The sequence below is a fragment of the Pogoniulus pusillus genome, chromosome 2 (assembly GCF_015220805.1).
Source record: "Pogoniulus pusillus isolate bPogPus1 chromosome 2, bPogPus1.pri, whole genome shotgun sequence".
Taxonomy (NCBI): Eukaryota; Metazoa; Chordata; class Aves; order Piciformes; family Lybiidae; genus Pogoniulus; species Pogoniulus pusillus.
Window position 1 is genome coordinate 13,206,097 of NC_087265.1, and position 24,093 is coordinate 13,230,189.

The following is a 24,093-nucleotide window of genomic DNA, read 5'->3' on the forward strand; positions in this document are numbered from 1 at the left end:
ACATATCAACTGGAGAGATGCAGTGAGATTTTTGTGTCTGAAATATTTCAGCTCTTGCTTGACTGAAAAATGTGGTTTGGGTGTTTTACAGAGAGGGCACATGTGTGGAAAGTTTCTTTATGCCAAGAAAAACAATTAGCTTTCAAATGATTTTCTTGTTTCTTGCTATCTCCAGTTGCCATCTCCATATAGGCAAGAGAACTAGTAAGTGAGGATTAGATCATGTCTCTGCAGTCCCAGGGAATGAACTTCAATTCCAGCCTTCTGTCCTACTCCACGGACCAGGCTGCTTCCCAGAAATTGAACCAATTCAATAAATCTAAGGCAACTTTTAATGTGGCCTCTAAGGTCCTTTGTGCTGCTCTTTGGTCCTAGACCCTGCTGTGGTGATGAAAAGGTCTGGTACCCCTGATACCATTTCTTTATGCTTCTGTAAGATCTTTTCACTGCTCAGCATTGAGCTTTGTCTGAGCTGATTTCCAGGCTTTCCTGGGTTGTTAGGGTATTTGTTTGTTCTAGCAGCATGGAATTCACTCAGGCACATAATGGTGAAATCAAGTGTGCAGAGTTAGTAGTTCAACAGTTCTTGTATAATAGCACTTTTCTCAGCATCAAACCATGTTTTTCAGAAGACAGATTACTGCAGCAAAGATTCATGTCCTTGGAAATTTCCTATTTTCCCTGGATTGACATCTTCTCATATTTTTCTATTTATGCATGTACTTGCTGGTTCTGGCTGTTGCTGGAAGAAAATCTGTCTGGCTTCACATGTGTGAAAATGTAAATTGTTTCTTTATCACATCTTAGCTCCTAGAAGCAGCCATGTTTCATTCAGCACCCTGTCAAGAGAGAAAAGAACAGATTACCCTACTACTGCTGCCTCCATTTCCATAACAACTGTAAAGGGTGGAGGGAGGACATTAAGGTCTCTGCCGTCCAGCACCAGATTGACCCAAACAACAGAGATTTCCACCACTGGTACCAAAACTTTCATCTCTCCAGACCATACCTGGTCCTCTTCAGGAGCCCAAGGTAGTAGTGGCAGAGGTGCCACGGCATTGTCCATGATGTCCACTGTGTTGCTCACAGGCTCACCACCTGCTTCAGAAAGTGCTTCCCCAGGTGAGCAGATTGTCCTCATGGGGCTTTTTCCTGTACACTTCAAACATCTGCTTTGTATGGAGGAGCGAGGGCATGCTAGGTGGTGTTGGGCACCAGGGAGGAAAATTCCAACTTCCAGAGGTCAGCATTAGCTGATTTTTTTTGCATTTGGCTACCAAAACCCCTCCAGCCTCACTGCAAGAGCAGTCTGGGCCTGAGATTTGGGGTGTTTTCTGAGAAAGCACCATTTCAACACTGCCTTATTGTCTGTAGTTGTACAAGTGTGAGACAACACCAGTCATTCCTGACTCCCACCCTGCATGGTTGATCCCATACAACCTGCCATGCCTTGTTTCAAGTATCAGGAAGTTAGCTATGGGCATTGCAGTGAACAGCCTTGCCAAAGGGAAACAAACCCCTCTGTGCTCCCACCACTTGTTCCTAGTGACCTCTTCAGGGTGTCCTCCTGTGAGCAGTGCCTCTTCAAACAGTAAAGAGTTGTGTCTTCACAGGTAGTGTTTTCTTCAGGCTTGGATATTCTGCCATGTTATACCTGTGCTGTCAGCCTGAGGGTGGTGATGAAAGAGAGCATGCCCACCTTTGTAGCTTAGGATGAATAAAACCATTTTGTTTTGTCTCTTCTCAGCAGAAAGGACCTCACCTATGGGAGGACACCTGCCTGATGTTCCTCTTACCAGTACACCCAGCTTGGTGGTAGCCATCAGTGGTGGGGAGAGAAGCACAGTGCCTGCGTCAGACACCCATGCAGCATTCAGCCCTGCAGGGAGCTCCACTTCTGCTCCTTTCCACACCAGCTACTTGGATGGGGTTTTTCTGCTGTCTTCATCAGAGCCTGGAAGGCAGAGTCATATTTCACAGAGTGCTGCTGGCCTGAGTGAACTTTCAACAAGGCCACTTCCTGCATTTTCTCCCAGCATTTCAGTGCCTTCACCTTCACCAAGTGCTTCAGGTGGGTTTTCTGTTTATCACGGAGGACATTCCTCTTCATTGTCCCACTCCTGAGCTACCACCCTCCCTTTTTTATCTTTAAACTAAGTTTGCCTTTTTAGTTAAGCCTGGTTAATAGTGGAGGGCATCTGAGCACTGCACAGTTGATGAATATTCGCCTAATGGCACGTGGGGCAGCCCTTCTCTTGTTGGGAACTAGATCACAGAATCACGGAATTAAACAGATTGGAAAAGACCTTTGCCATCATCGAGTCCAGACATCTCTTCTGGGCCACATGTGAAGGCTGCCATGGAGCCTTGACCTCAGCCCTCAAACTGGAGGATCCTGGCATGAGATGTAGCAAGGGACTGGTAGACCTTTTGCTGTTCCTTCTGTCCCATTATTGTGTTTCAGCATTAGTGGGCTGCCGAGCTCCCACCAGAGCTGGTTTGAAACCGACTGGTCTACCCAAGGGAATTTTCTGCAGGACATTAAAGACCAGGTCCTTACCTCCCTGCCACTGTTCTCCTTCACAAAGGCTATGGACCTCGATCTGTTTTATTTTTTGGCATAAAGGGAAAAAGTAAAGACCCTTTGGGAACCCTACTTAGCAAGTAAGTGATGTTTGGCACTAAGTGCCACCGCTGCTGTGGGGATTTAAGTTTTCAGGTTTTAGCCCCTGTAGAGGTCTCAAAGGTATTAGCAATATGCAAAATACATGTGTTTATATATATATATATATATAGATATATATATCTATGTATAACTCTGCTTTGTAGTTCCAGAGAGAGGAAGAAGAGTTTCTGGTGCTTCTACCGAGACCACATATATCTCAACCACACTCTCTGGCCGCAAGGAGGGGGCATCACAGCCTGCAGTTAACCATGGTGTGTGGGGCACAGCAGCAGAAAGCCTCACGTCTTACCCAGATACAGCCACAGAGCCTCGTACTGGCCCCCTCCTGTCCTCCACAGCATGGCCTGGAGCAAGACATGTCTGGTCCAGCCAAGCAGGGTACCCAGAGCCTAAGTTCACACTTTCATCCAAGGTCTCCACCTACTTCTCAGCTGCCAGTGAACCTGCCAGTGAGTTTTTCTGAATTCTAGGATGATGTTTGAATTAGGAAAACCCCTGCTGCCTCTCACTCCCCCTTTTCCATGAGGGTGATAAGACTGCTCACATGTGTCTGTGCTGTTGCAGGTGTTTCATGAGCAGTAGTGGTTCTGTTCCTTGGTATTGTATTCCTGCAGCAGTTGATGCTTAACTGAAAGGTCTCAGGAATGAGTGATGTAGGACACATCTGCTGCCTGCCTGGGTTAGGGTGATAATTAGAAGTAACATCAAAATGCCATTATGACTCTAGTGGTACTGATTGCCCCTCTCTATTTGGACAGTCCTGTTTCTTTGGAGTAGACTTTGTGTGTTAAATGCGCATTTAAGGTGGTAGTTACATGAGATCTACTTAATCTGTATTTAGTCGGTGTTTATCTGTGCAATTTGATTAATCTGCATTTCCAAACAGCATTATTGTAGAACTCAAAGTATCTCTGCTCTGAGATGATAAGCTCAGGTGCCTGCTTTTCCGTCCTATTCCAGCCATGGGCAGAATCCATCACTCCCTAAGCAGCCAAAATGTGGAGGAAGGGATGTCCAGCCCCATGACCGATCCTGCGTACAGTTCATCCTCGTCTGCTGGCAGCGTAGAGAGGACACTGCCGCCGGTGCTGGGCAGCACGCTGGCCGCTGGCGCAGAGAGCTCCGCATCCCGCGCCGAAGCCGGCGGCGCTCCGAGGCCGGCTCAGGCAGCAGAGCGGGGCGGGACAGCCTCCGCCTCCGCCAGCAGCGGGGGCTCTGCGGGCTCTGTGACCGAGACGCTCTTCACACGCTCTCCCAAGGCACCCACCCGCTCTTCCTTCCGAAGCGATCTCACAAGTAAGCTCATGTCTCTCGGGGTGCGCTGCGCCGGGCAGCGAGGCCACGTCCCTGCCGTTCTGCGCTGGGCTGTGTGGTACCCTAAGTTCTCCTTGGCGAGTGCATGCAATGCCACCTGCAGGCTCATGCAGGGGCGTGCTTCCCGCAAACGACTCAAAGCCAGACACACCGAGCCATGTACCCAGAAGCTCTCCTGATTTGATGGTGTGGTAGTTTGAGGGATCCTAGGTCTCTCTTAAACAAAACCATAGGGACGGAGGCCCATTCCAGGGGGATGGACCTGCTCGTCCCAGGGTACTGTGATACTGCTACTCTGTTCCGTCTGCTGGTGTCACAGCTTAAGAGACTGTGCCCGAACTGAGCTCTCCTCCTTCTCTTCCCATCTTGCTTCCACTTCTCCTCTCTGAAAACAGCAGGCGTTCTTTGCTCGCGGCTCGGGGGCGTGGGGGGTGGGAGTGGGTGATGGTGGGCAGCAAACTGACCCCCTGAGCTCGGGGGGGGATGGTGGTTTCAGCCTAACCTCAGGCCGACTGAGGGTGCAAGGGGTGGAGGATTCTGAAAAGGCCACTTTGGGCTTAATAGGTTTTGGTACTTATTCCACCTGATTGCTAGGCGCAGTCCCTGGAGGTGATCAAGAAAAGCCTGGCTGAGGCACTTAGTGCCATGGTGTAGCTGACTGGATAGGGCTGGGTGCTAGGTTGGACTGGATGATCTTGGAGGTCTCTTCCAACCTGGTTGATTCTATGATTCTATATACTCTTGTAAATGGAATTTCTCTTTAAACTTGCAGTCAGTGTGCAGTATCCTCCTTCTCACTGCTGGAAAGGCGTAGCAGTCATAGAATCATAGAATCATGGAATCAGCCACGTTGGAAGAGACCTCCAAGATCATACAGGCCAACCTAGCACCCAGCCCTAGCCAGTCAACTAGACCATGGCACTAAGTGCCTCATCCAGGCTTTTCTACAACACCTCCAGGGACGGTGCCTCCACCACCTCCCTGGGCAGCCCATTCCAATGCCAATCACTCTCTCTGGGAAGAACTTCCTCCTAACATCCAGCCTATACTTCCCCTGGCACAACTTGACACTGTGTCCCCTTGTTCTGTTGGTGGCTGCCTTTCAGAAGAGGCCACCCCCCACCTGGCTACAACCTCCCTTCAGGTAGTTGTAGACAGCAATGAGGTCACTCCTGAGACTCCTCTTCTGTAGGCTAAACAACCCCAGCTCCCTCAGCCTCTCCTCATAGGGTTTGTGTTCCAGGCCCCTCACCAGCTTTGTTGCCCTTCTCTGGACACGTTCCAGCACTTCAACATCTCTCTGGAATTGAGGGGCTCAGAACTGGACACAGGACTCAAGGTGTGGCCTGACCAGTGCTGAGTACAGGGCAAGAATAACCTCCCTTGTCCTACTGGCCACACTGTTCCTGATGCAGGCCAGGATGCCATTGGCTCTCTTGGCCACCTGGGCACACTGCTGGCTCATCTTCAGCCTACTGTCTATCAGTACGCCCAGGTCCCTTTCCTCCTGGATGCTTTCCAGACATTCTGTCCCCAGCCTGTAGTGCTGCTTGGGGTTGTTGTGGACAAAGTGCAGAACCTTGCACTTGGCCTTGTTAAATCTCATCCCATTGGCCTCTGCCCACCCATCCAGCCTGTCCAGGTCCCTCTGCAGGGCTCTCCTACCTTCCAACAGATCAACACCTGCTCCTAGCTTGGTGTCATTTGCAAATTTACTGATGCTGGACTCAATCCCCTCGTCCAGATCATTTCTGTCCTCCGGCCTAGGTATGCTCGTGGCCCCAAACTGGGACTGACAGCTGTGTTGTTTTGTTGCACCTTGACTGACTTCTTTTGCGTGATGCTTTTAGGAATGTTTTATGCTGACCCGAGCCAGTTCTAGAATTAAACCAGGTTTTCAATACCCTATTATTTTTTTAGAGATTGCTGAGCTTAGCTGTATATCCTGAAATTCATATTGCAAGATTGACTGCATCTTTTATGCTAAATAATCTGATTTTTTTTTTCAGCCTGATGTGCTACTCATTTAATATTTCCTGACTGCAAAGCTTTCAGTCAATGAGTTCATGATAAGCTGCAAATTAATATAATGTAATAATTTTATCCTGCAGAGGCATGAAGCTCACTGTGTCTAAAAACAAATTGACTCAAGAAGATTAATGTTCTTTAGTTGGGAATGGAGAATAAGAGAGAGAGGATATAAATTTTGTAAATTGCAAATGATAAAAGGAACAAATGAATTTTCCTACTTAGCTTGCCACAGAATGCCACAGAATAATGCATGCTCACACCCATAGGAAAACAATATTGGAAGAAGAGTGTTTTAGAAACCTCTGTGTTTCACAGGAGCCTTGTGTCTGAGTTCATCATGTTAGAAACAATTAAAGAGTGCAAAAGACTCCTAATTTGATATTCGTGCTTGGATGTTGTTCTCAGTTTTCAGAAAAGCATGGGCCAGTTCACAGACAAGAATATTTCATGTATTTAGCAAGTGATTTCTTTATCACATCAAAATACTTTCATATTACTCTGTCTTCCTAATATATCCTGTCCTTTTTCTCCAGGCTTTCCAAGTAGCCATCAGCCAGTCAGTAGCATCGATGCTGAGAAAAGGACCTCAGTTTCTCATACAGATGGCACATACATTTCAACCACATATACCAGAGGAGGAGAAAGGACCCTCCTGTCCATCTCAAATAGCAGCACCTCTGCTGACTCTTCAGAAAGTTCCACCTTTTTTTCTGAAATTTCCAGCCCTTCTGATTCATCAAAATCTCCTGTGGCACAGGACAGAAGGAGCAATATATCAAGCAATGGCAGTTTTGTTGAACCATCTACAAAGCCCTTGCTGGTACACTCTTCCAAACTGATGACTTCAGCTTCTGCAGACAGCATACAAAATACAACTGTCTTCAGCACAGACTCTGAGATGTTGACCACTGGCAGATCATCTCTAGGATCATCAGCATTTCCAGCCTCTCCTTCACTGTCATCACTGCATCACTCATTGTCATCAACACCACCACCACTGATGTTTACAACATCAGAATCATCTGAGCCACTCTCATCCTCTGTGATGGCATCTTCACCGCCTCTGCAGGCTTTGTCATCCTCCTTGCCCACTTCCTCCTTACTTTCCCCATCTTATCCATTAGTATCTTTATTGCCTCTATTTTCGTCACCGCCATCCATCTCACAATCCAATAATAATGATCAAGCAAGCACCCCTGTAGCTACGACTGTGGTCAGGAGGGTGCCCTCCACAGCCGCCGTGGCTGGAAGCTCACCCAGAGGGACCAACAAGCACAGTGTTACACAGCAGCCCCCAAACAGAACCATCTTCACCTCCACTGAGTCTCCTTTCCCTACAGCACCCATGGAGCAGCTGGGTGGACACATTGCGACTCTGTCTGCTCCCACAGTGGCAGTTGAGACTGCCTCGCCGAGGGCTGCCACTGCCCGGGAAGGCAGCTTCGGGAGGGTGACACCCCTGCTCACCACAGCCAGTGATACCTCACTGGCTGCTACAGACACGTCCCTTAGTGCCTCACCAACTGCAACAAACCACAGTGTCGTTGTCCCTGCAGTAGTACTGACCACGGTGAAGCCTCCTGTGCTGACAACACTGGCCACCACCCCAGGTGATACTAGCACCGCAAAAGCCCGCGGAGCCGAAACGCCTGCTGCCACAGAGCACATGTATACCACTGGTGAAAGCACACAGGCCATGGGTCCCACAACTGCAAGGCCTGGTAAAGTCACCGAGGAAAGCATCCCTGTTACGAGTCCTAAAGCCCTTGCAACCAGCAAGACCACTGTGAGCACAGCAGCTACTTTGGCTGGTACCAAACCAACCACCAATTCTCCACTGAGTAGCACAGCTGGGCTGAGGATGTCGTCTCTGGCAACAGGTAATGTGTCCAATGGCACCTGTCAGCGATGGGGCCAGGAGTGTCTAGGTTACACTTTAAAGACCTTTGAAAGGGTGTGTGTGTACATAAAGCAAGTCTGTTGTCAGCAGGGTTTGAAGAAAAAAGCTCAGTCTTTCTGTTGGTATTTTTAAGAAAAGGGTTTAGCAATCAAGCTGAACTGCTGGGAAAGAGAGAGCACATTGGTAACCATCTCTGACAGAAACATTAAGCTGAAGTTTGAGAATTTTAAGAAAACACAACTGCCTGGCCTTCCAAGTAAGCATAGGATGTGTTTTATATTTCATAGAATCAACCAAGTTGGAAGAGACCTCCAAGATCATCCAGTAGAACCTATCCCCCAACCCTATCCAGTCAACTAGAACATGGCACTAAGTGGCTCATCCACTCTCTTCTTGAAGACCTCAGGGACGGTGCCTCCACCACCTCCCCGGGCAGCCCTTTCCAATGCCAATCACTCTCTCTGTGAAGAACTTCTTCCTAATATCCAGCCTATACCTACCCTGGCACAACTTGAGACTGTGTCCCCCTCTTCTATTGCTGGTTGCCTGGGAGAAGAGACCACCCCCCACCTGGCTACAGTGTCCCTTCAGGCAGTTGTAGACAGCAATGAGGTCTGCCCGGAGCCTCCTCTTCTCCAGGCTAAACACCCCCCATCTCTCTCAGCCTCTCCTCATAGGGTTTGTGTTCCATGCCCCTCACCAGCTTTGTTGCCCTTCTCTGGACATGTTCCAGCACCTCAACATCTCTCTGGAATTGAGGGGCTCAGAACTGGACACTGTACTCAAGGTGTGGCCTGACCAGTGTTGAGTACAGGGGCAGAATAACCTCCCTTGTCCTACTGGCCACACTGTTCCTGATGCAGGCCAGGATGCCACTGGCTCTCTTGGCCACCACAGTCAATTTGTCAGTTGATTGACAGTATCTACAGATACAGATCAATATGAGTGGTTGACCAGCAGTTGGTGTTTCTCTTGGGACTTTTGCTGTTACAACCTGGCAGTTGTTTTCTTCTCACCTCATTAAATCATCTCCTCCTCAAGGGCCTGTTGCTTCTCTTGGTAGGCTACATACCATAGTGTTGCTGAATGTGTTGTGACAATCATTTATTACTATTGCCAGGCTCCATTTCTCCTCAAGTAATTACACTGACCAGCGTTTCACATGAATGGAAATCTGTTGTGTATTCCAAGTCCAGGAGCTTGGCCCTCATGCCTCTGTAGGCTATTCCATCTGCTAATTGTATTAATCTCAGTGAAATACTACTAATAGCATATATTCCATCCAGTTTTAATTATTCAAAGGTTATTTATCAGGCTTGGTTTTAATTAGAGCTATGACTCCGTGCAAAAAAATTCACAGTGGGGGCATGGATTTTTTTAAATCAAAAGCATTGTGGTAATGTGTCATAGAATCATAGAATCAACCAGGTTGGAAGAGACCTCCAAGATCATCCAGTCCAACCTAGCACCCAGCCCTATCCAGTCAACTAGACCATGGCACTAAGTGCCTCATCCAGTCTTTTCTTGAACACCCCCAGGGACGGTGCCTCCACCACCTCCCTGGGCAGCCCGTTCCAATGCCAATCACTCTCTCTGTGAAGAACTTCCTCCTAACATCCAGCCTAGACCTACCCTGGCACAACTTGAGACTGTGTCCCCTTGTTCTGTTGCTGGTTGCCTGGGAGAAGAGGCCACCCCCCACCTGGCTACAATGTCCCTTCGTTGCCTTTCTCTGGACACTCTCCAGCACCTCAACACCTCTCTTGAATTGAGGGGCCCTTTCAACCAACCCATTTGCACAATTGCCAAATTACCCTTTCCTTTAAATACCAAGTTCTTTCTGTTTACCAGAATGCAAAAGATCCTTCTGCTGCCTTGGGCATGGGGTCTTCTGAACATGGGCACTCAGTGCAGCGAGAGAAGCTGCCCTCTTTCCCCACCAAAGAAATCACGGAGTGATATGGTGGAGTGAAAGGCAGCGTTTGAAAATACACCCCCTTATTTCTGGCTGCTTCAGATCAGAGACACCAAACTGCCTTCATGCTGATGCTGAGGTAGCTGTGCCAGGCTAGCCACAATGTGAAGATTGTGTCTGATGGTGTTTCCTGATGCAGAGGTTGGCTTGGGACTGTCTGGTCTGCATGGCCTGGGTGGTGCCACATGTCACAGCACTGTCAGAAACGCAGACATGGGTTTGGCTTTCAGACTTTGTGCTTTAGCCTCAAAGCCCATCCTTCCTGCCTCTGCAGCAGAGGTTTGAGAGGTTTGTAAGATGTTTGGCTCGTCTTGTCACCACAAGTCTGTGGTCCTGCCTACAGTCTGCCCTTGCACACATGCGTGGCTTGCATCTGTGCTTGTTTGAGTCATATGGATCGAGGAGTGGTTTTGAGCAGGACATGTATTTTTTCAAGGGAAATACTGGATATCTTAACAGGATTTGTTGTTTGAGTTGGCTAATCTACACCTGAATCTACAGCCATTAATACTCTGATACTGTCTTTCACAGTTTGGTATCTGCTCCCCAAGCCCTTGCTCACCCAGTGGCACTGGTAGGTATCACTGTGACCATCCGCAGCCTGGCACGAAGAAGGCTGCAGCCCCAGTAAAGGAGATGATGGCAGCCAGAGCTGCCTCTGTCATTACTGGCTAGTCTACAGACTGCATCAGTGTTCCAGCAGTAGCTCTGGATCATGGAAAGAGGACTTGCATGAAAAGGGCAAACACTCCTGTGTTTGGCTCTGGCTGTTGAGGTCCCTTCTTCAGTCTCTCCATCATATGTGTAGGGTTGTTTGGCTTTGCAAAACACCTTGAAATCTGCAGATAAGCTCTAGACAAGCTGTGTATTCATTTTAACGTGGATCAACACTACATCCCAAGGGCTTTTGAATGAATACTCAAGAGAAAGTGGTTTGGATTTATTCTTTCAGCTTCAACAGAATAATAAAGAATGGGATAAATACTAAGTGCAGATGATGCAAGGAAACATATGACAGTGCTCAAGGGGTCACAGAAGAGGAGCCAGTTTGATCTTTTTTTTCCCAACAGCTGATGATTTTTGTGATTCTGTAACTATAGTCTGGGCTTTTTTTTCTGTTTTTGTAGATGTAGATAAATGTCTTTCCAATCCTTGTCCTGCACTGGCCACCTGCAACAACACCCATGGCTCCTATGTCTGTCAGTGTCCTCTTGGATATGAGCTGGAAAGAGGAAAGTGCAATTTAGGTAAGAAAAAATAAAACAAAAAGTGAAAAGCCAAGGGTAGAACAAGATGGAAATAATTATCTGTAATCTTCTACAATAAATTAACCTAGGCTCAGACTAGTTCAGGAGCTTAATGTTTCTCCCAACCACCACTTTTTACAGGAGCCTTTCACTGTTTATACAAGTGCAGTGTCTAATGTCTGTCACGTTGGGCTGCCCCTGGGTGCAGGCACAGTGAGAGCTGGAGGTTTCTTGAAAACAGAGCAGTGGGCTCAGGATTTTTAGTAAGGACAGATGTGACTCTAGTGTGTTTTACAACCCCCAGAGAGCATTCAGCAGCTTATGACTCCTAGCCTTTCAAACCCAGGTGATGGTGCTTGGCCTGGGAGAAGTCACTGGGGCTGTTGTGTAACCTGGATTCAGTGGGGTCAGCCATGTGTGGAAAATTAAGCAGCCGTGAAAGTCTTTGTAAGATCAAGGTCTTGTTTCATACCTTTAGCGTATTTCATGCAGCACAGTTGTTATTTGGAGCTCAGGTTCTGACCCCCTCCTTTCTATTAGAAGACTCTCAATCTCAAGGATTTAACAATGTTCCATTGTAAAGGGGAATTTGTTTTGCTAGAGTTTCTTCTGACCCTTAATCAGCAAGGATTAGAGGCATGGAAATTTTGTTAAGGAAACATGGGTGAGGTGTCCCTGAAGGGTGTTTTGAAACGTTTCTTCAAGTTGGAATGTGTCAGCTTCTAATTTAGAGAGTTGTTTTGATTATACCTCGAGCTGGGATATGGGCAGATTATATAAATGCTGCAAAGGTGATTTTCATCTTATTTTTACTCTGAGCTGTTACATTAGAGCTGTCTGATATTAGATTTGCGGTGAAGATAGGCTCTGTGGATGGGAAAAAATGACAGAGAATTGGAGACTTTATAATGTTATCTTCAACTGTATTTGTTTTTCTGATGGAACATATGACTGGAGCTCTGAGTTCTCGTTTGTACCAAGTACAAGATTTAGGTACATTATCTCTCTGAGTCTGGACAGCTTGGATTACTGCATTCTGCTGCCATGAATCAAATATGAATCTAAGCATGGAAAAATGCATCTTTTGGATCCCTTTTCAACTGTCATTGCTCATTCTGTCCAACAGTCTGAAGAATGAAAATGTCCTTTCTACAATGCTTTGTTTTGACTTGCTGGTCTGCTTCCCTTCTATTGCAAGGAGGGGCATGAGATTTGACATGTTTGTCTCAGATTATTATAAATAGCTTTGGTTACCTGAAGCTGTCTCGTTACTAAATTTACCCAACTCTCCCTATGTTCAGGGGGTCTTTTAAATTAGTCTCTGTTTCGATATGAACTGCATGAACGCTGCAGCTAAATGCTGGCTGTTCAGCTCTGGAATTTGACTGGGGCTGTGGGAACTTTGCAGCAACCCTTGCAAAATATCACAAGGCTGGGACTTTGCTTTACTGGGGCAGTGACTCTCAGATATGAGTTTTCTATCCACCGAGTAAAGGGGTTTTCCATGAAGACAGTCTTTTGTGTAAGGCAGATGACACTGCAGCTATGTAAGACGTGGACATATGTTCCAAGTAATTTGTCTTATTTTCCTTTTTAGTAAGAATATTTATTGGCCAGGTCCCCCTGAAACTTAATATTACACATGGGAAGTACACAGAACTCCTCCATGTTGAGGAAGAAATCCTGACAATGGTGAGTGTCATTGATGGGGCTTTGGCAATGCTGATGGGACAGGTCCTCATTGCTCCTCTTACAGTGGTCTTGGGAAACCACGAGACTGTAGTGTGGATTTAGCCTTTTCAATCATTAAACTGTCCTGATCTGGTGTAAGTAGGAGTGGTGAGACATACACTTTCAAACCTCAGCATGCTTCTCTGCCCTGCCCTGCCCAGACTGTCAAGACAGCAATGGAGAGACCTGGCTCCTAAGGGACTTCAGACAGCATATCAGCACAGAAAACCACATGTGGATTGTGCAGGATGGAAGCTCCTTGGAAAATGTTCATTCTCCAAGGGCCATGCTTTGAGCTTGGCCTCATGTGGGATACTCTCCCTACTGGCTTCCTGCCTTTGCAGTCATTATACATTGGGGCCCCAGGCAGATGCTCATGTTAGAACTATCAGGTCTTCATCCTTGTCCAAAGTTGCATGATGGTGACTTCAGCCATCCATTGCTGGCAACAGGATAATGCATGTTTCCTGTTGAGCAGAAGAGCAGCTGGGGTGCTCAGAGCCCCCTCAGCCTAAGCAGGCAGATCTGGTGAACACAGGGGATGATGTGTATGACCCAGGAGGGCCATTCCGTGTTGCCTCTAGGCTGCCTCCCCTGGTGCACTAACAGCTGCTCTTCGTTTCTTGCAGCTCAATGCATCGCTGTCAGGCTTGCCAGGATACCACCACTCCACAGTTAAGGCAACCAGGTAAGGCTAAGGCTACCAGAGGAACAAAAAACTCAAATGTTCAATTTGAGGTCCATGTTCTCCATTTTGAGTTGGTGCTGGGCTCGATGTAATCCCGTGGGGATTGATGCAGGGCACAGGAATGCCTGACTACCTTTCCCAGCTCTCCTAGGGTCCTCCTGGTATGAGCGGCTTGGGATGGCCTTAAGAGCTGCCCAGGAAGGATTTGTGGTTGGTTTCAAAGTGAGCTACCAGCACTCTTTCCAGCCCCAAATATACCTCTCTTGAGTATTAAGTTTGTCCTCTTTTTAAGGTCTGCTACAATGCATGGCTGCTTCAGTGTGTGTGCAGTATTGTATCTGTGTTGAGCATTGCTTGCCTTAATGACTCCTGTTGTATAATGCGCATTAATAAGAGTCCTATGTATAAGGTGCTAATGATGATATCAGATTGACCCATGGTACTCAGGGCTGTTTTGTTTTGTTTTCTGTTAGGGAGGCAAATTTTGTGCATGTTTCAGTGCAATCCACGTTCTCTTTAGCATCCAACGTGACTTTCTATGACGTTGTCAGCAGTGTGAAAAGTTACATTCGAGCTTGCAAATCCCCCACCGATGCCTGCCAGCTCATTTCCAGCCTCAGACCACTCCACAGAGGTAAGCAGCATCTGGAAAGACTGTGACAGGAGGAGGAAAGGGTGTTTTATTTGGCTTCCTTTATAAAAGAGGGAGAAAGATTTTGATGTTTCGAAAAGCCCCTCAGAATCTTTTTTATCTTATTTAAATGGCAGTCATCTTAAGAGCCTCACAGTACAAAAGGGGTGCAGATATTGAGCCTTATCTTTGCCACATGTGTGAAAAATCTGCCTCTCTGTGAAAACATCATGCAGCACAGGATTAGAGGCATTGTGGGGCAGCCTTTCATCTCTGGGATGTGACACCAGGCCCTGGCCAGATCAAAACAACATAAGTCTTAATTCCACTTGCATGTCTGGGAGCTAGGGGAATGGCATAAAAGCCAAGAGAAAATCCCCCACTGAGGTCATTATTGCTGCTGCAGGTTATGTGGTGAGCTGTCCTCACCTACCTGCCCCATTTCAGTGTTGCAGGCTATGAAAATGGTTCACAGTTTAGAGGTTTTGATTTCTATACTGAATCCTCTACCTGATAGAGACCTGGAGAAGCACTGTAGTGTTGTGCAGAAGCTTCCCTTGGTGAACCCCACTGGTGATTATGGTCTTGTGCCCTGCATCTCCTGGTCCTCTCTTTCCAACTTAGCTGTGAGAGATACCAACAGGATGCAGGAAGTAAGCACCCTTGAAAGATGGGCTCCTGCAAGGAAACTTCTGCATGTGGAGCTCTGTGACTTTGGGCTTTAGAATGAAGGGCAGCAGTGCTTAGCCTGAGTGTAGTGGGAAAACCCTCAAATGATTTCAGCAAACACAGAGATGACAACTTTAGCTTGTGCTTTTATTTTAACATGCTGTAACCACACTTCATCATGGATGGAATTCAATTATTTTGCTAGATTATATCTGGCCAGTACCTCTGATGCAATGCTTCTGCTAAAGCCTACTTCTAGCTTGAAATAAGAAGACTTAAGAAATAAATTATTTTCTTGTGTAACTACTTAAAAGATGTTAGATTAAAAAAAACAACAAAACAATCAACCAAACAAAACCTCCAAAACCAAACAAATAAGCAATAAAATAAGAAAAAAAAACCCAACAAAAAAATGGATCTAGGGAGGAGAGGTTTGTAGAAGATGAGTGCCAAACAAGTGACGTGTTTTCCATAAAATCCTATTTCTCATGAATATTTGTTCATGTTCTCATTCCATCTAGTCTGACCTCCCAGTAAAAAATGTAAAGTTGGTGACACAATTTCCATCACTCACCCCTAGTCTTGCTGAATGCTCGTCGGAACAAATCTGACTTTCTAGAGTAAAGCACTGCTTCAGAATAATGTAAATGAAAGGACAAATTCTTTGCTTAATATTGAAATGGAAAAAAATTGGTTTGGGCCGAGCAAAATGTTTTGCTTGATATAAACTGAAAAAATTTGATTTGTGGAACTGTCTCAGAGGGTGAGTGTGCTTCAGCTTGAGCCAAACCAAATTTTTCTTTTTCATTTTCCCTTCTGCCTCTGAGCCGAAACATTTGTTATTCACTCCCTCTATTTGCCTTTGCAAAAGACGGTAGATAGGTTGAGAGAGCTGCTTCTTCCCCTCTACTCTGCCCTAGTGAGGCCACATCTGGAATACTTTGTCCCATTCTGGGCCCCTCAGTTCAAGAAGGACATTGAGCTGCTTGAGAGAGTCCAGCACAGAGCCACAAAAATGATTAAGGGAGTGGAACATCTTTACAAGGACAGACTGAGGGAGCTGGGGCTCTACCTTGGAGGAGACTGTGAGGTGACCTCATTAATGTTTATAACTAAGTAAAGGGCAAGTGCCAAGAGTCAGGCTCTTTCGGTAATGCCCAGTGACAGGACAAGGGGCAATGGGTGGAAGTTGAGGCATAGGAAGTTCCATGGCAACACGAGGAAGATTTTTTTCACTGTGAGGGTGACAGAAGACTGGAACAGGCTGCCCAGGGCAGGTGTGGAGTCTTCCTCTGTGGCGATATTCAAGACCATTTCAATGTCATCTGCTCTAGGTGATCCTGCTCCGGCAGAGGGGTTGGATTGGATGATCATTCAAGGTCCCTTCCAGCCCCAGACAGTCTGTGATTCTGTGATGTGTGAGACATGGTGCCGTGACTGTGTCCTCATGGAACAAGCATTATTTTAAGAAAAGAGATTAAAGCAACACCTGAACTGAATATGGTGCCTGGGTAAAGCAAATGTGCATAACACTAGGTTCAGAGAGAACCAGGCTGATGCTGGCCACCTCTTCCCAACAGTTGGCAGCTTGTGCAAGCAGAAAGACCCTGAGTGCGACAAGGAAACTTCTGAGTGCACCGACTTTGATGGAGTAGCGCTGTGCCAGTGCAAAAGTGGATACTTCAAATACAACAAGATGGACCACTCCTGCAGAGGTATTGCTTTTTATGTGGCATATTTTGCCTGAGTTTTGCTTCAACCTTTTGTTCCAGTGGAAATCAGCAAGTTTGCAGATGACACCAAGCTGGGGGCAGATGTGGCTGGGTTGGAGGGCAGAAGGGCTCTGCAGCGGGACCTTGACCGCCTGGACAGATGGGCAGAGTCCAATGGGATGGGGTTCAATAGCTCCAAGTGCAGGGTGCTGCACTTTGGCCACAACAACCCCATGCAGAGATACAGGCTGGGGTCGGAGTGGCTGGAGAGCAGCCAGACAGAGAGGGATCTGGGGGTGCTGATTGATACCCGCCTGAACATGAGCCAGCAGTGTGCCCAGGTGGCCAAGAGAGCCAGTGGCATCCTGGCCTGCATCAGGAATGGTGTGGTCAGCAGGAGCAGGGAGGTCATTCTGCCCCTGTACTCTGCACTGGTTAGACCACACCTTGAGTACTGTGTTCAGTTCTGGGCCCCCCAGTTTAAAAGGGACGTTGAGATGCTTGAGCGTGTCCAGAGAAGGGCGACGAGGCTGGTGAGAGGCCTTGAGCACAGCCCTACGAGGAGAGGCTGAGGGAGCTGGGATTGTTTAGCCTGGAGAAGAGGAGGCTCAGGGGAGACCTTATTGCTGTCTACAACTACCTGAGGGGTGGTTGTAGCCAGGAGGAGGTTGCTCTCTTCTCTCAGGTGGCCAGCACCAGAACAAGAGGACACAGCCTCAAACTATTCCAGGGGAGATTTAGGCTCGAGGTGAGGAGAAAGTTCTTCACTGAGAGAGTCATTGGACACTGGAATGGGCTGCCCGGGGAGGTGGTGGAGTCGCCGTCCCTGGGGCTGTTCAAGGCAAGGTTGGACGTGGCACTTGGTGCCATGGTCTAGCCTTGAGCTCTGTGGTAAAGGGTTGGACTTGGTGGTCTATGAGGTCTCTTCCAACCTTGGTGATACTGTGATACTGTGAAATCAGCATGTGTGTATCACTGTGCACGAGAGGAGCTCAACATTATGAATAAATATTAGCAGCTCCAGTTTCTTTCATTTAGTTAGGGGACTTTTCAGCAGACACTGAAGGTGCAGTCTCTCTCTAGGAATAATATTATCTCTTTTTAGAGCACACTGTGAGTAGTCAGAGTCATTGAGATGAGGGAGAAAGAGGCCTGCCTGCTTTGGGCAGTGGCGCAGAGCAGAGATGACGTGCGTCTCTGTTTTGGTTTTGTCTGAACTCTCAGCGAACTCAGGAAAAGTGCTTTTAACTCACAAGCTTGTATTAATACATCACTGGTGTTTTTAAAATAAGTGTCTGAAAAGGATTATTAATTTATTTTTCAGCTGGGTTCCTAACAGAAATGTTATGCTTAAGGGTTATTTTAAAGGTACTCTCCAGATCATGAAATCTGGGTTTGCTACCTCTTAGATAAAGTCTTTGTCCACGATCCAGTGGTCAAAATGACTTCCGTGAGGTCAAGGTGTCTATTTGCTAGTTCCAGCAGTTGTTGTAAGGCTTCTTAAGAAATGCAGTTTTCTGGTGACTTATGAATCAGAATTGCAGTAGTGGTTGTATATTGCTTCTGGCAGTGACTTCTGGGTTGTTGTTGAAATAGGAGGAGATGCTTTATGATTCCATATCTGATTAGAGAGTGAGAAAAAAATATGTGCCTGGAGATAATTTGTGTGCTCTAGGATGGGCATCCTGGAGATGGACATCTCTGAGTCCCAGGCCATGGTCCTGCCTCATCCTCCACACTGTGACTCCAGGCAAAACCTTCCTTCTGTGTGTTTTCCTTCCCTCTCTTTGCTTTGTATGTTGAAGGAAGAATTTCTGTTAGGAAACACTATCTCCACTGACCCTTGAGAGGAAGATAAGGACTTGCGTGGGTAGCAGAGCTAAAATCTGGGAGACTTTTGCTCAGTTCTTGTTCTGTCATCGATGATGGGGACTTAGAGTGAGTTACTCCAGTTTACTTGTCCACATCTTTTTGCCAAGCAATGTTCTGAAGATAAATATCTGAAAGGCTATGAGGGACTTGGGGTGTTTGCAGAGGGCTATAAGATCTGACCTCTTGTACATGCGGTTATTCCTTATTTGTGAGTGTTTGCTGTGCGAAGTATGAAAAACCCTACCTGCACACAGTGAGGCCTCAGTGCCACTTTCAGCTGACTGCTCTCAGTAGGAAACATCTTACTGACTGGTTTAAGAGTGTCTGAGGGACAGGGTTGCTGTATGTGATGGTTTGGGTGTTTCCTGCCTCCCCCACTTTGGAAATCACCCAGACTAGACTCAGCCAGCTCTGGGAATTTGAATGAAGCTATTTATTTACAGCTTAGCTCAATATACAAGCAGATATTTACAGTATATACAGAAATATACAAGGTAAAAGGTAACACAGATACACAACTCCCCTCCCAGAAACCTGAGTCCCCAGGAGGGGCTCCCAACTGCCCTTCCACCTTCTCCCACTCCTCTCAACCTTAGCCCAGTCCCAAGGAAGAATGGGGGTTCAGCCAGGGGGTTAGGAAGCAAAGTGGATTAATCAGAGAGGTGGCAGAGAGGCTAGAGAGAAGTGCAGCTCAGGCAGTGCCCCAAGAAGAAGTGCCTTACCTATGTTTGGATTCTTGTTCTTATACCTCTCAGCAAGCCTATGAGTGAAGTAGACATCATCAGTGTTTGTCTTTCACAGCCTGTAATCTAGTTCTCCTCACCAAAACATTCTAGCTAGCTTCAAACTAGCACACTGTGGGCTTTAGGCTGCAGACCAAGAGACTAGATTCTCAGCATCACTTTGCTCCCATCTGAGTAAACCAGGTGGCTGGGATTTGTAAAGATTATTTTCAACAGCCAAGCTGTGGCCCTCATTTAATACATAGGGCTATTTTCTGATAAATATAGCATACAATAAATATAGCCTCTTTGAAAAACCCTGCCCTCATAGTGACTAAACAGGAACTGAGGTTTTCTGAGCATCCGACCCTCATTGTGGGTCATGAAAATGTGGCTCAGTAACTCCAATTATAGTGTATGAAAAGAGGGAAGCAGCTATTGTGCTGCCCTGTCCGGTCTCCTCTGTGGGAGGGTGGGTGTGCCTGGGAGAGCTGCTGGGGCATGGGGGATCAGCCATCTTGGCCCCTAGGAATTGTTCTGTCCTGCCTTGCAGTGTCTGTACCCTGAGGCACACTCAAAAAGGATCTCAGGAGCCAAGGAAAGGTTAGGTCTGTGAGCCGCAGAAGTTCTGACACACTGTCCGTGGTTCCTCGTGGTGTGCAGTTTGCTTATCTCTGGGTCATTGCTAGATTTTACCCTTCCTAATATCTGCAGAGCTGTTCTAGAAACAAGGCAGCAAACCCAACGTGCCAGCTCTTCAAGAGTATACTATTTTTAATAGTACAGAGTGTGTCTGGAGTGAAGCAAGGAGCAGCAAACCAGGTTTCCACAGAGACCCTTGAGTCTCTTTCATGAAGGCAAAGGAATCCCAAGTGGAAAGCACAAGTTTTATAGCTTTGCTTGGACTCTGACATTTAAGCCTTTTCTCTATTCCCTTCTTGATTATGAAAGTTTGCTGAGTGTGGCAGCACGAGCTCTCCTGGGATCATGTTCAAAGGAACAGGAAAGATGTCAGAGGGGAAAGCAAAGTGGCAGGAAAAGGCAGGGTGAGGAGAGGAAAAGACATAAACACAGAGTATTTAGGACAGTGATGCATGTCCAAGATTTTGCCTTTCCTCTGTACTGTCCCATCTGTAAGCCTCTTGGCCTGAAAGCTGTGTGCCAGAGGAGTCCCAGGCAGAGCTCCAGCTTTGAGACCACTCAAGGTGTATGTGCTCTACACATGTTGCTGGGTTTGGGCTGAAGGGATGAGTTTAGGCTGGGCTGCCTGCAGGCTCCTCCAGACTTTCCCAACATGCAGACATTAGGCTGGTGCTGGGTTACATGAAGCTCCTGCTAGAGAAGGCAACTCCAGCAAGCTGTTGATGCCTCCCCCAATTGCAGATTTCGTTATTGCCTTATCTTGTGGCTTGCTTTGGTAGAATATTTGCTCTGTGATGGTTTTGGTCTGCTTTTGTTAGCGAGTGAAAGAAGCAACCCGTCCAGTCTCATTTTGCTAATGCCTTGGTATTATGAATGAGCCAGGCAAGGATCCTTTGGTATTTACTATCCTTGCCCTGTCTGTTTGTTGACTGAGGCTCTTAAGTCTTGTCCAGTTCTCTCTGATCAATGCCTTGACTTCAAAGAAACCATCTTAGAGAGAGAAAAATGAATCTTGTGAAAAACCGTCATGATGAGATGCAGCAGTTGGGCTACTTAAAAAGCATCATGCTCTCCATCTCCAGCTATGGGGGAATGAATGTAGTGAAAGAGGTAGCAAAGGAGTAGTGTGGCTATATAGGTCAGAAGGAGGGGTGCACGACCAGCTACCATGGACATCAGCCCCTCCTCCTGTCATCATTGGTGCCAGTTGCTGTGTTAAGTCTGTGCCTAGAGCTGCAATACCTGATCTAGCGTGATGTGTACCTGCCCATGGCAGGGGGTTTTGGACCTGGATGATCTTTGAGGTCCCTTCCAATTCTGTGATTCTGTGAATATTCCTGATTGGCTGTATCACTTGACCCGTGTCCACACAGCCCTCAGAGGAAATGAGACAAAACATTTAGCAAACAGCATATAGGCAACCGATTTCAGTATGGCCACAAGCAAGGCCATACATCCAAAGTGCCTGGCATGCTGTGGATTGTGTCTCTTGGAAAGCAGAGACTTGAACAGAGCTGTGAGGGAGGCTTGGCAGGCAAAGAGGAGGTCTGTAGTTCTGGCTCACAAGCCTAATATGGTCCCTGAATGTATTTAGGGGGCATGGACAGGCAGAAGAGGGGAAATTTTGTTATCCCTGGACATGCAACATCTATTTCTGGGAGACAGAAGTCAAAAGGGTCAGAGAGAAGCTGTGAGTGTTCACAGGAAAGCTGCAATAACCAGGGAGACTGAAAGATCTCAGTGCACTTGGCTTTATTAAAGGCAAAGGAGTGATTTGGTGGTGGTGAGGAGGAGAAATGTGATCATATAACCTATTTCAGTCTGGCAAGTAAACATCCAAAGGCTGGAATTTGACACTAGGATAATTCAGACCACAGAGAAGGTGAATGTTTTTAGTGGCTGAGGAAATTAACTTCATTATGAGCATCTGACCCAGGGCTGTGGTTGATTGTCTGTCACTGAAAACATTAAAATCAATCTCCAGTGGTTCTCTAAAGTGTAGCTCTAGTTCAACTATTTGATTTGAAACTGGAATCAAATTTAGGGAAGTTATGTGACCTGTATTATGAAGGGGAGGTCACAGTCACATTGCTCCCTGCTGGCATCCATCTCTTGTTATTGGTGCTGGAAGAGCCATAAACTTCTGAATCCAAGCAGAATACTAGTGCTCTCTCTAAAATCATAGAATCAACCAGGTTGGAAGAGACCTCCAAGATCATCCAGGCCAACCTAGCACCCAGCCCTAGCCAGTCAGTTAGACCATGGCACTAAGTGCCTCATCCAGTCTTTTCTTGAACACCTCCCCGGGCAGCCCATTCCAATGCCACTCACTCTCTCTGGGAAGAACTTCCTCCTAACATCCAGCCTATACTTCCCCTGGCACAACTTGACACTGTGTCCCCTTGTTCTGTTGGTGGCTGCCTTTCAGAAGAGGCCACCCCCCACCTGGCTACAACCTCCCTTCAGGTAGTTGTAGACAGCAATGAGGTCACTCCTGAGACTCCTCTTCTGTAGGCTAAACAACCCCAGCTCCTTCAGCCTCTCCTCATAGGGTTTGTGTTCCAGGCTCCTCACCAGCTTCGTTGCCCTTCTCTGGATATGTTCCAGTATCTCAACATCTCTGTTGAATTGAGGAACTCAGAACTGGACACAGTACTCAAGGTGTGGCCTGACCACATCCTGGTCTCCAAGCTGGTGAAACACGGATTTGATGGGTGGGCCACTAGATGGATAAAGAACTGGCTTCATGGGTGCACCCAAAGAGTGGCTGTCAGTGGCTCCATGTCCAAGAGGAGGCCAGTCCTTCAGGGATCAGTCCTGGGACCAGTCTTGTTCAACATCTCTGTGGGTGACATGGACAGTGGAATTGAGTGCACCCTCAGCAAGTTTGCTGATGACTTCAAGCTGTGGTGCAGCAGACAGGCTGGAGGGCAGGGATGCCATCCAGAGGGACCTGGACAGGCTGGAGAGGTGGGCACAAGCCAATCTCAAGAGGTTCAACAAGACCAAGTGCAAGGTCCTGCATCTGGATGGGGGCAAACCCAAGCACAAATACAGGTGGGCAATGAGTGGCTGGAGAGCAGCCCTGAGGAGAGAGACTTGGAGGTGCTGGTGGATGAGAAGCTCAATATGAGCCAGCAGTGTGCACTTGCAGCCCAGAAAGCCAACCAGATCCTGGGCTGCATCAGGAGAAGTGTGGCCAGCAGGTTAAGGGAGGTGATTCTCCCCCTCTACTCTGCTCTGGTGAGACCCCACCTGGAGTACTGCATCCAGTTCTGGACCCACTACTGCAAGAGGGATGTGGATGTGCTGGAGTGTGTTCAGAGAAGGGCCACGAGGCTGGACTAGCTCTGCTATGAGAACAGACTGAAAGAGTTGAGGCTTTTCAGTCTGGAGAAGAGTAGGCTCTGAGGTGACCTTATTGTGGCCTTTCTGTACCTGAAGGGGGCCTACAAAAAAGCTGGGGAGGGACTTCTTAGGCTGTCAGGTAGTGACAGGACATGGGGGAATGGAGCAAAGCTGGAGGTGGGTAGGTTCAGATTGGACGTGAGGAGGAAGTTGTTCAGTATGAGTGGTGAGAGCCTGGAATGGGCTGCCCAGGGAGGTGGATGATGCTCTGGCCAGCCTGCTCTTGGGTAGGTTGTCCCTGCCCATGGCAGGGGGTTTGGAACTAGATGATCCTTGTGGTCCCTTCCAACCCTGATTGATTCTACGATTCTATGACTGGTGTTGACTACAGGGGAAGAATAACCTTCCTTGTCCTGCTGGCCACACTGTTCGATCCAGGCCAGGATGCCATTGGTTTACTGTGATATTCCCAGCTCATCCTAAAGGACAATATTTGAGCTTCTTTTCTTCCTTTCTCCCTTCCTGTGCTAACTGTTTCTGAAAATATAATACCTTGCTGTGCAGGAGGGTAAGAGGCATCTGGTGTGCTTAGAGCAGCAGAGGAGTGAAAGAAAGCTTACATGGAACTTGCTGGAGGCCTTCTGCTTTCCTCACATTTGCTGAGGTTAAAAAATGTCTTCTGGTTTTCCCTGTGCCGAAGGAGCAAGCCAGAAGGAGGAGGACTTGAGAGCTGCTGCCTCACTATTTGAAACCATATATAGTGTTTAAGGAGGGGGTAATTCCATGAGCACTTCTATTTTCACTGAACTAGTCTTATTCCCTGTGGAGTGCAATGTAGGTGTTTCCCAGACCCCTAGGTGATGTGTTGCAGACCCTGAAGGGCCGCTGCATGTGCAGGTCTTGGCTTGTCCCTCTGCCCAGAGTG

General features: G+C 47.3%; 1 protein-coding gene across 5 annotated transcripts in view; it reads left to right on the forward strand.

The window, feature by feature from the left end:
- The window catches only part of HEG1 (heart development protein with EGF like domains 1), a 64,155-nt gene that overhangs the window by 28,559 nt on the left and 11,503 nt on the right, over positions 1 to 24,093 (forward strand). For 2 of the 5 annotated variants that reach the window (XM_064156695.1, XM_064156706.1), the window contains exons 7-16: positions 808 to 1,122; positions 1,748 to 2,071; positions 2,830 to 3,135; positions 3,647 to 3,982; positions 6,565 to 7,911; positions 11,034 to 11,153; positions 12,751 to 12,845; positions 13,514 to 13,572; positions 14,046 to 14,206; positions 16,453 to 16,587. In XM_064156695.1, coding sequence (XP_064012765.1) covers positions 808 to 1,122; positions 1,748 to 2,071; positions 2,830 to 3,135; positions 3,647 to 3,982; positions 6,565 to 7,911; positions 11,034 to 11,153; positions 12,751 to 12,845; positions 13,514 to 13,572; positions 14,046 to 14,206; positions 16,453 to 16,587 — 3,198 coding nt within the window. Of the gene's footprint in view, positions 1 to 807; positions 1,123 to 1,747; positions 2,072 to 2,829; positions 3,136 to 3,646; positions 3,983 to 6,564; positions 7,912 to 10,437; positions 10,599 to 11,033; positions 11,154 to 12,750; positions 12,846 to 13,513; positions 13,573 to 14,045; positions 14,207 to 16,452; positions 16,588 to 24,093 lie in introns of those variants that run through there. The other 3 variants (XM_064156700.1, XM_064156712.1, XM_064156722.1) reach the window with 3 other exon arrangements.